At 36.6% G+C, this 12,171-nt stretch overlaps 1 protein-coding gene across 9 annotated transcripts in view; it reads left to right on the top strand.

Moving 5' to 3' along the window:
* Positions 1-12,171, top strand: part of COBLL1 (cordon-bleu WH2 repeat protein like 1) — a 167,780-nt gene that overhangs the window by 94,547 nt on the left and 61,062 nt on the right. For all 9 annotated transcript variants that reach the window (XM_070357770.1, XM_070357740.1, XM_070357731.1 and 6 more), the window contains exon 3: positions 5,123-5,311. In XM_070357770.1, the coding sequence (XP_070213871.1) occupies positions 5,123-5,311 (189 nt within the window). The remainder of the gene's footprint in view (positions 1-5,122; positions 5,312-12,171) is intronic.

The raw sequence follows: 12,171 nt of genomic DNA, 5'->3' as shown, positions 1-12,171 counted from the left end.
GGTTATGGTACTATAATTTTAATATATTAATAAAAACTAGCATTCATAAGCCATAAATGATAGTTGTTATTGCACGTTGATATGTTACTCTCTTTACCAGAATTTCCTTTGCTTAGATTATGCTAAAAACTTTGATTATTTTTACTATACTTTGCCTTTGGGTGACATTTAACCTAATTTTGCTATCACTTCAAAGCATCTCAACTAAAATATTTAAAACATTGGGAAGTATGTGAGTAAGTGAAAGGCATTTAAAAAATTTTTGCTGGTGAGTAAAAGGTCAAGTAAGTTAAAAGTCTTAAAGCTACTGAGGATTCAGGCCCAATCCAGGCCTCTGTGTGGTATTCCTTTCACTAGACTATAGGATATAGTGAGCAAACTTTAGATAGACACATTCCTGAGTTTAATGCAAATGGATCACAGTTGGGAACTAACGCATAGACGAACCTACAGCCTCTACCTCCTAAATACTACTTTTCTTTCACAAACTGAGTCGCTTTTCTTTTTTCTTTGAAGTATACCTTGATATCTGCCTTCTCATCCTCACAGAGGATTTTAGCTTGCTCTCATTGCTCTGAATTTTCAAGGTTACCTGTTATATATATTTTTTTCCTTTGTATTTGTTGTTTGAAAAGTGAAGTTGCTCAGTCGTGTCCGACTCTTTGTGACCCTATGGACTGTAGCCTATCAGGCTCCTCTGTCCATGGGATTTTCCAGGCAAGAGTACCGGAGTGAGTTGCTTTTTCCTTCTCCAGGGGATCTTCCCGACCCAGGGATTGAACCCAGGTCTCCCGCATTGCAGGCAAACGCTTTACCCTCTGAGTCACCAGGGAAGCCTAATTACCTACATATTGCATCTTCCCTGTTGAATTTCTGATTCATTGTGGAAGGATCTTGGTTTGATTCTCAATATGCTTGCCACTTTTCAGGGCTAAAGGTGACAAATGCTTTATTATAATCATAGGGAACACTGAAGTGATCTTAATAGATGTTCCATGTAAAAAATATTCCAACAAATGCTTCGTTCTGCTTTTTCTTTTAGGTTGGCTTACCTTTAAGGTGGATTTTCATCATAGACTCAAAGCTTAGGAAATGAGACAGTCACATATATACAGAACATTAAAACTGTTAGAATTCATTGCAGTGTGCAATAGACAGGGAAAATGTCACAAGGAATTGTGATTCAATCTGGACTTCAAAGGATAGATAATATGTGTCAGTGCAGGGAAAACAGGGAGGGCATTCAAACAGAGACCAGAAGGAAGAGCACTTGGAGATGGGAAGGTACCTTCAAAGATGAAAGCAGGAGATAGGGAGGTGACTGGTAGAAGGCGGTGCCTATTAGACCTTCTATGGTACCACGTCTCTTGAAAGCCAGGTTCATTGTGTGCAAGGTTGTTCCTGATGCTCTACCTCTGTGCCTGGAGAGAGTTGGACTTGTCATCTGACCTTTCTCATGAAACTCCTCTAAAGCCCTAAACTTCTCAGTTATCCTTTGCTAATAAAACTACTGCATAATTTTCAATATTCATCTTCTTAAAAATAAAACATAATTCGTTTCTAAAATCCAACACAGCTAATTCTGATGTACCTTAGTGGTACGACTTTTTTCCTTCTTAATTACATGCTTAGGTACCTCATCTTATGGGAAGTATTCACAGAATTCATTCATTTAGCGATATGAGTGCCTGCTATGTAGCAGACATTGCTCTAGAGATTGCACATATTAGCAATTATGTGTGACACTAGACAGGGGAGACAAGAACCTGTACTCATGGGGTTAATTACTAATGGAAGGAGACATGATAAGCAAGAATGGTAGTTGCTGATAAGCCCTCAGACAAAAGTAAAGCAGAGAAATAGAGGTGTTATCTTAAGGTCAGGACAGACCCCTTAGAGAGGCCTGAGTAAGATCTGTCCTAAATGTGTTCAAGGAAAAGGCAAGAGTCATAGGCCTGGAGTGCAGTGAGCCTGGGAAGAATGTGGGAGAGGAGCTTGGAGAGGCTAGGGTAAGGGCGGACAGATTATAAAACTCTACATCTTATTTCAGGTGAGGTCAGAAGCCATCGAAGGGTGGGAAAGGAAGTTCTGTGACCAGGCTTAACATTTTAAGAGGATCACTCCAGCTGCTATGTTGAGAATAGAGTGTAAAGTGACAAGGCTGGGAATGGGAAGACCAAGAGCAGCTTGAACGGAGGTATTTCGTAGTCAAGGTTGTTGATGGATTCTGGGTCTATTTATAATATAGAGCTGGCAGAATTTGTCAATGATTTGGATTGTATGTGTATGAAAGAGGAGATTTGGGGCCCAAGCAACTGAAAGAAATATGATTTACTGAGATGGAAGTCTTGGAGAGTAAATCATTTGGTTTGGAGGAGCTGCGAAGAGGAATTGGAAGGTAAATTAAGTTGGAGATTCCAGTCAGTCATCTGAGTCCAGATGTCAAGTAGGCATTGGATTTACAAATCTGGAGTCGAAGGGAAAGATCCAAGCTGAATATTTGGCATTTAAGATTTTCTTCATATAGATTTTTCAAAATCCTTGTTGTATTTACTATGATAATTTTTCAATTTATTTTTGTTGCTAATGTAAAAGAAGTTTTCTCTTTCATTATACTTTGACTGGGTTTTGCTTATGTTTACATAGGCTATTGATGTTGGCATGCTCACTTCGTGCCAAGCTACCTTGCTGAATTCTCTTATTTATAAAAACTTTTTCATTGATTCACTGATTTCTCCTCTCCTTTGGCTTCTCTATGGAATTTTACCAAACTCTTCAAGTTTGAGAAGTACCACTTTCTTTCATGGTTCGATTTGCTTTTCCCTGCTAAAATATCAATTATTTCTTGTCTTTTCCTGTGAGTTTCTATTCATTCCCCAAACTCAACTCATGTTTCCCATCTGTCAAACATTTCTGGATTGCTACACAGGTTTCTCTTCCTATGAGCTTCAGCTGTATCATCTGCATACCTGTACTAGAAGAGTCATCAAACTTTATTCTAATTTTGCATGTATCTATCAGTCATTTTTGGGGTAGGAGAACTGGTCTGGCTGTTGCAGTCTTTACATCCCCAGTGTTTAGCTGAATCTGCTACATGATTGTCAGTTACAGGGTAAATGTTTGTTGAATAGAGGAGCAGTCAATTTTAATAGATTAAAAAGCATTTGGAAATTGGATAAAGTTGTTCTTCATAGAAATTTTATAAACTTGTTATATTTACTGAAATACTTCCAAAAAATTCATTTTTATCACTATTGTAAAAGAAATATTTTCTAAAGTGTAACGTAACTTTGCAATTATACTCCTAAAAATTAAAGTTCTAGTATTTTAGAAAATTAATGTAGGAACCTTGTTTCTGTTTTTACATGATGCTGAGCGCACAAAGGTGCTTAGATTTGTGAGACATTAAGTTTTGAAAATACTGAATGACTGGATGTTACATATTTACTTACAGAGAAGCCCTTTTATCTTTATGGTTTTTATTTTTCCCTAGGAATGGAAAGAGGGAGAAATTAAAATTTGTATTTTTCTGAATAGAAAGCAGAAGTATTTTTTTCTTTCAAAATCAGTCTGGGGATGGGAAAGAATAGGTGAAGGAAATTAAGAGATTTGTTGTTGTTTAGTCGCTAAGTCATGTCTGACTCTTTTGAGACCCCATGGACTGTAGCCCTCCAGGCTCCACTGTTCGTGGGATTCCCCACTCAGGAATACTGGAGTGGGTTGCCATTTCCTTCTCCAGGGAGTATTCCCTGAGTCAGGGATTGATCCCACTTCTCCTGCTTGGCAGGTGGATTCTTTACCACTGAGCCACCAGGGATGTCCATAATTAAGAGATACAAATCTCCAATTTTAAATAAGCCACAGGGATATAAGATATATTAATAGCACAAAAAATATTATCAGTAATATTGTAATAACTTTGTATGGGGACAGATGGTTACTAGACTTAGGATCATTTCATAACATATGCAAATGTCAAATCACTATGTAGTACACCTGATACAACGTAATGTTATATGTCAACTATAATTCAATAAAGTAACATTTGCAAAAGCTCTAATTTGCAGTACTTAGAAAATATGCGTATGGACTTACTTATAGTTACATGATGTTTATTTCCATGTCTCATTGTTTTCAACCCCTCAAATCATTGAATTGGTCTTGTGCAGAATGTCTACTACTATTTCTGTTATAAATCAGTTAAGGGGTTGTCCTGGTAAGTGACACTGAAACATATTTATTAGAATAATTGTAACATTTTTTATTTTTAGGGCTTCCCTGGTGGCTCAATTGGTAAAGACTTCACCTGCAGTGCTAGATACCCAAGTTCCATCCCTGGGTCAGGAAGATCCCCTGGAGAAGGAAACAGCAACCCACTCCAGTATTCTTGCTTGGAAAATTCCATATAATTTAACAAATAACCAATTGCAGTTCACTGTTTATTAGTAAGTCCAGTGGGAAATACAGCATACTTCTTTCTTCAAGGAGTAATAATTGTAGGCAGAGAGATGAAATTTTCCAGGGACGAAAAATGGGAAAAAAAATGTTACATTTGTGTAATTTGTTGTATGTGCCATGTAGGATATGTGCCACCTCATATTGATGGAGGGGGTGGGAGGATGGTGGTTGCAGCTAGATTTAGTAGCATAGGTAGAGTTTAATCTGGATAAAGATGCAGAATACACTACATTAGAAAAAAGCAGAATGAAATACATGAAAGCAAGAGCTATTAGGAGGTATGGGAATGAGATATTAGGACAGTAAGAATTTTATAATTTGTTCCATCAAACAAAATGCAATACTTTTGCCTGCTGTAGTGAACACACACTAATTGAATTTAATGAAGGCCAATATCAAATTTCTTTGTTATCCTGTTTGTTTGTATTGTCAAGTAATGCAAGCATATTGTTGAAAACAAATATACTGATTTTTAAAAAGGCAAAAATTTTTTTAAATTTAATTCTACCATCCCTAGTAAGCTAACAGTTGTAATATTTTAGTGCATTTTTCCCGGATGTGAAAAAGCATACACACATTTTGTGTTTTTATTAAATGAGATCGCATTAGCAAGTTATTTTTAAAACATGTATACTTTATTCTTTGTGTTTTGTTTTTGTTTTAGGAGAAAACCAAAAGCCAAGGCACCGCTTCCTCCAGCTGAGACCAAATGCCTTGATGCCTCTTCAGTTGATGATTCTGTAGAGTCTTCTGCTTTTATCATGGATCAGAAAGAGAACATGACAGATAAAGACATTGAACTCTTGGTGGTTCTACCTGGAGATATTATCAAATCTACTACTGTTAATGGCAGGTACGGTGGAGTGAATGAAACATCAGGATTTCCCTTTCTTCTGTAATTGAAACCCTCTGTTTGGACTTCTTTTTTCTTTGCCAGATACGTTATTCATCACTCAGTTTAGTTATCTATTAAAAAAAGGAGTAGATGATAAGAGGTATTAAAATTTTCCTGACAATGCTTTAAATATCAAATGTATGAATTCCACAACCCTGGTGAAGTGACTCTTGAAATTTGAAACTATGTTACATTTTGTTAGTCATTTACTAAGTTTTTTTTTTAAATGGTCTTTTCCAGAAGAATAGTCATCAGTTTTATTGATTTTCTAAGTCAAACTTACAAAGCAAGCCAGAGATCCATAAGAAAACTCCTTCCCTTTGCTTCCAAATTATTCTTTCTTTTTTAAGCTGCTTCTTCAAATTTGACTTGCAGAAGCTGTGTTAGCTACTCTTAAAAGGTACTCTCTCATTTATCCAAACAGATAAATCTGTCTTTAAAACTAGCAGGATTTTTTACATCATTGAATGATTTAATGGATTTATTAAAATGTAGATAAATTTAATAGAAACAGAAAATTAAACTTTAACCCAGGAGGAAGGGAATATGTGATTTAGCAGACTGATATTTTTAATACCTGAATAAAAACTGGAAAAATGGAATGCAGCCAAGTGTAATTTTCCATTTCATTTTGAAGAGGAAAGTTACATGAGTTGTATGCTTGGTCTTGTCCCACCTTTACCTTTACCTGTTTGTTATCAGGGGTGCTGTTTTAGAAACTGAAGCTATTTTGACCTTTAGTTGCATGTGTATGTATATATATTTGTCTGTAGAATGAAAGAATAAGTAATCAATTGGGTATTGCATTTTTGTAATGTGGTTTTATCTAGAAGAAATTCATTCAAGATACCTTACTTTGGAGATTTATCCTTATGTACAACTTTATGAATTACTGAAAGTACGTGAAGATAGAAAAGTTCAGCATTAGCAAACAATCCATAGTATTGCATATTAAATTCTTATTAAATTCAAGGAAGTTGTACTTTGCCATTTGTTTTGTATTGAAAGTAGTTTTGGAGATGACACATGGAATCATGTTTTAGAGGTTGGGAACCCTGTGACTGACCTTGGTGGGCTTCCACCTCTTCTGGGTGAAGGAGGCATCTTGTGAATTAGAGACAAGGGTCATTGTATCATCTTTAACCCTTGAGATCACACCATTACCCTGGTTTGAAAATAATGATGATAATGGATGTGGCTCGGGTAATGTAAAGGCAATTCCTCTTATGTTCCCTGGATTCAAGGTAATTTTTTTAAGTCAGTTATTTTTCCTAGTTCTTCACTAATGCTGACGGATAACAGTGGTTTCATCAATACTCAAAATTTCTCTTGAATGTACCAGTCACCTGTTTATATTGCCATCTTCCCTACTATTAGCCCTCTGGGTTCTTTAGATTTTTTTTTTTTTTTTTTAACCTCAATGACTTTAGTATTAGAATCACAGGTTTCCTCTCTATCCTGTAACCCATTGTAATTACTTCAGATTTTCCCACCTGCTACACCAAGCTAACTTCCTTCTGTTTCCTTAACTCTGGAAAACTGTGTCCATAGTCTACTTCCCCTGTCCAGCTGGACAGTGGTATCTTATTACTGTTTCAAAAGTGAAATCTTAGGGTTTCCACTTTGACACAGCTTTTTTTTTGAATCTAGCTTATCCACTTTTTAAATTGGAGTTGTTCTTCATCCTCCTTAAGTCTAATTGATGACTTCTCTTCCGATTGCTGCGTGTTTTTTTCGTATTTGACTTGAATTCTTCATCGGTCATTCCTACTACATTTGTACTTACAAGGACCCTAGATCTTCTGCACCCTTTTGACCTTCTGGCCTGATTGCCTTCCAGGTTCCTAAACTGGAGTAATTTTCCACCAGTCAGCTGTTTGTTTCTGGGCTGCCAACTATTGTTGAATTGCTTCAGTTTTCTTATCTATAAAAATGTTTTATAACTGAATTGTTTTTGGGATTAAATGAAATACTATCAGTGCCTGGCACGTAGTGGCCGCCTCCATTTTCTATTGAGGACTGTTTTCCTTAACCCTGGGCTGTCTCCATTCATTCTCCACCCTCAGGGTAATCTGACTAAAACACCCCTCTGTTCGTGGCACTCCCTATGATAAAAGCCTGCGGGAATGGCAATTCAGCACCAAAGTGAGGAAGTCCAAGCTACCGAGCCTGGACATGAGGTGCCTTGCCTAACTTCTCCTCTGAAGTTAGGCAGGCTTTCCTTCACTACTCCCCTCTGAATAGCTTCAGCTTTAGCCACACGACTCTTTTCTTCTACAGATACTCTGCTTTTTCCACTCTCACGTTTTTTTTGGAAAGCCTTTCCATCTTGAGTACCATACCAGCCACATTTATCCAGTTAATATAGTTCAAGTGACACTTTTTATATAAAGGCTCCCTGATCTCCCAAGAAAGAACTGTTTACTTCTAACTTCCAAACTCTTCTGACACTGGATACCATTGATGGTTAACATACATTATCTCAGGCTGTAATTTGTATGTGTGTCTTATCTTCTTAAACAAACCAAAACATCCATGCAGGCCTCATGACTTTTCTTCGTAGTCTTTATCATAGTTTCTTTTTTCTTTCTTTTTTTTTTTTTTTTTACAGTTTCTTGCAGTGTAGTAGACATTTAGTAAATTCAGATGTTGTCTCCTTAAATCTTATGTGCTGATGGAGGTAACAACTTAAATGATGTGTCTTGAATAGGCATTTGGATGGGCCTCAGTAGCTTTCCCAGAATCTCTTAAATAAAGATATTTTCTCAGATAGACAGCAAGGCAAGAATGCCCCAAATTCTGATTGCTTTTTAAATTTTGTTTGGGGCTGAAAAACTTTTCTGAGAGTAGAATTTGTTTTATATCAATATTTTTATGAGGGAGTTTGATTTTAGAATTTGTTCCTAATAGTTTTATCACTCAGGAATGACTCAAGTTGAAAACACTATGACTAATTTTTTTATATTAATTCTTTATGATTAAAAGTGATTGTGCAGTTCTGAATATTTCAGGAGTATGATTCTGGATATCTAGGAGTGATTCCAAATATTTTAGAGGGCAGTTCAGGCTATCTTGAGTGTGATTTGGGATATTTTGAAGGTTGCAGCAATTGCTGGCCCATTGTTTAAAAAAAAAAAAAAAATCAGTGTTTAACAATAACAAGAAAAACAAAAATGTTATTATAGAAAAAAAATTCTATTTTTGAAAAATGTTAGCTACCTAATATACAGAGCCATGGTATAGATAACTTAAATTTCTTCTTGGCTTTGTTACCATAAATGGAATAAGACAATTTTCAACAAAATGATACAGGGATTTAGTGGAAGAGTATACTATGGAAGAGTATTTTAATTAAATTGAATAGTTTAATTAAGGGCATAAAGTTTTCTTAGCAATTAATAAATCAAAGCTGCTTATGTCACTATGAAGGAGCTCTCTAATATTTTTAATATTTTGACATTTTTCTTAATTTGTCTAAATATTCTTTGTATTGTATATTTCAGTGGTGTTACTTATATATATTTCCTTTGAAGAATAATGTCAATATAAGCCTGAAATAAATATTTAGAAACTTATGCTTCATTTAACTTTTCAGAAAAATTGGTGCTTCTCAAAATGTATTCTTGGGGAGGTTCTTTAGAAAGTTCCCCTCTGTTCTCATACAGCGCATGCAGAGGTATGCTCAAAGGCCCATTTTTGAGGATGTAACAGACAACATTATCTTAGAATACACTTGTTTGTACATTGATTTTTCACGGAAGAGCTTATTCATATTAGGGAACACAATAAAGTTGGAGATGGTAATAGACTTATGCTCAAGGGCAAACTAAAAACTTGTTATCCTGAATCAGGTTAGGAGCTATCTGTACAGGCTTACCAGTCTTTTGGTATCAGAGCTTAGTGATACTGCCTCTTTAGTGACCAAAAGTCACCCAGTATCTGTCATCCTGCCTTTGTGATCCTTGGCTTACATTGAAGATAGCTGAGTAGCAGCATAAAAACTTTGGGCATTTCTGTTTGTCCTGTTATTACAGATGATTGGATTGAAGGAAGGAAGTACAGGTATATGTGTATGTATGTGTGTGTGTGTATATGCATGCATACATACATATATATCTGTGTGTGTGTGTGTGTATGCAGGTCAAGTAAATAATCTTTCACCAGGCAAAGCAGCTCTGGGCCTTGCTAAAAGTGAGCATTAAAGAATATTGTTGTTAGAGGCAAGCTGTGTAGGGCTAAGCGCCTCAGAAAATGCCATGCTATGCAATAGCACATGTGGTGGTATCTACTAGTGTTTGGCAAAAGTTAATTTTTAATGAAAATGAGCTTATAGGTTAAACGCTGATGGAAATGTGCAGGTATGTTTGTACGTCACTCTGTGTCCTTGCTTTATAGTCGGGTGTCATTCTCATTGAATACATATTTTTCCCTTTTTCTCTGGGGACATTTTAAAAGCAGTTTTAATTTGGAAATTTGATAAATGACTGATATTAACTCTCTTTGTTGGCCTACAGGGAGAGCACTCTATGTCTTAGCCTATTCTCTCTCCTATAATTTGTATTGTTTTATGTCCTGAATACTATAAATAGGGATTTGTTTTGATGTGAGCAAATCTTAGAATATCAGGGATGAAAACACAAATAAAGAAAGCATGGAACTTGAAGTTAGAAGTCTCAGGCTCTACAGTTTATTCCATAACTTGCTATGTGACCTCAAGCAAGTCACCTCGTATGTCTGACCTTTGTGAGCAGAGTTTTGACTGGTACCCGGTGGGTCAGAGAACTAACTCAGGAGTGTTTTACATGAACTGCAGTGCCATCTACTGGAAGAAAGTAGACTATAAAAAATGACAAGCTTTCACTGGATTAATGTGGGTCAGTTTTGCTTACCTCCCACACCTAAACCAGTAATACAGCAAGTGGTATGGATCTCAGAAGAACTTCAGAATTTCAGAATCATTCTTATATTTACTGAAAACTGTCAAATGACAGATGTGTAGTAAATACATTATATGATAGGGTGATGGATTTCAAAAACACACTGCTGAAAATCTGTTGCGTGGCATAACCACATTGAGCTCCATTTGTTGTTGTTCACGGCTTCCGGTCCCATCACTTCATGGCAGATAGATGGGGAAACAATGGAAGCAGTAAGAGACTATTTTTGGGCTCCAAAATCACTGCAGATGGTGACTGCAGCCATGAAATTAAAAGATGCTTGCTCCTTGGAAGAAAAGTTATGACCAACCTAGACAGCATGTTAAAAAGCAGAGACATAACCAACAAAGGTCCGTCTAGTCAAAGCTATGGTTTTTCCAGTAGTCATGTATGGATGTGAGAATTGGACTATTAAGAAACCTGAGCGCCAAAGAGTTGATGCTTTTGAACTGTAGTGTTGGAGAAGACTCTTGAGAGTCCCTTGGACTGCAAGGAGATCTAACCAGTCCATCCTAAAGGAAATCAGTCCTGAATATTCATTGGAAGGACTGATGCTGAAGCTGAAACGCTAATACTTAGGCCGCCTGATGCGAAGAACCGACTGATTGGTAAAGACCCTGATGCTGGGAAAGATTGAAGGCAGGAGGAGTAGGGGACGACAGGGGATGAGATGGTTGGATGGCATCACAACTTGATGACCTTGAGTTTGAATAGGCTCTGGGAGTTGGTGAGGGGCAGGGAAGCCTGGCGTGCAGCATTGACTCGTGTCCATTGAGTCAGTGATGCCATCCACAATTGTCTCATCCTCTATCACCCCCTTTTCCTCTTGGCCTTGATCTTTCCCAGCATCAGGGTCATTTACACTGAGCTCCATAAGAAAGCTCTAAATTTTGATTTAGATACTTATTCAACTACAGCTGCTAAATAAAAGTTGTAGTTTTAACTGTTAAATTATTTAAGTGTAACAGCCCTTGGACACGACTGAAGTGACTTAGCAGCAGCAGCAGGATTTGGAAATTCACCTAGGTAGTTGTTGGAGCTGATCTGAAAGCTCTTTGGTGAATCCTGACTTTCATTTTTAATACCTAAGTGGATCTTTAAAATCTCAAAGCAGAAGTCTTCTTTTATCTAGCAGGTAATAAAACTAGGACAAGATTACCCTTCATATGTACCATAAATGCAGGAAGGGTCATTGGAGGATTTCAGGGAGTTATTTAGTGATGCCATCAATCTTTGAAGTAAAACTGCAGTAGATAGCATAAAAGCTGTTGCAAGCCATCTGCTCTGAGTCTTGCATGTGATCCTGAGGCTAAAGTGTAGCTGGATTAGGAGTCAGGACATTTTCACTCTGACTGCAGCCAATTCTATTTATGTTGTTTGTAATCTGTTTATGTCACTTTTCTAACCACAGTTTCTTCATTCATAAAGTGCAAGTAGCTTTTGCCGTGGTTGTGAACTCAAAGGAGATACTAGATATGAAATTAATACAAAGAATTGTTATTTCAAAATGGAGTGGGAAATCTCATAAGGATTTCTTCTGGTTCAAAGAAGAGTTTTTTTTTTAAGTTTTTTTTTTTTTTTTAATTCCCTCTCTAGAAAGTCATTATTTTACAAGATTTAAAAAAAAATCTATAAATAATAGTGCAAAGCAGACTTTGTTCAATAATAAGCCAAAATTCAAAGTAATATGGTGATATAGAGGAGGAAAAGACAGTTTCTTGTTTGAATGAAGAAGTGGTGATCAAATTCAGCCAATCCTATTCAACATTCAGTTATTTGGCTTGGGTTTCGGGTAGACTGCTGGCACGTGCTCCCACCTTAGCAAATAGGAAAAGAAGTGTCCTTACTATGGTGATCACGTGCTTAGACCTTTCAGCCAAC

The sequence above is a fragment of the Bos mutus genome, chromosome 2 (assembly GCF_027580195.1).
Source record: "Bos mutus isolate GX-2022 chromosome 2, NWIPB_WYAK_1.1, whole genome shotgun sequence".
NCBI lineage: Eukaryota > Metazoa > Chordata > Mammalia > Artiodactyla > Bovidae > Bos > Bos mutus.
This window is presented reverse-complemented; position numbering and strand designations above follow the sequence as displayed.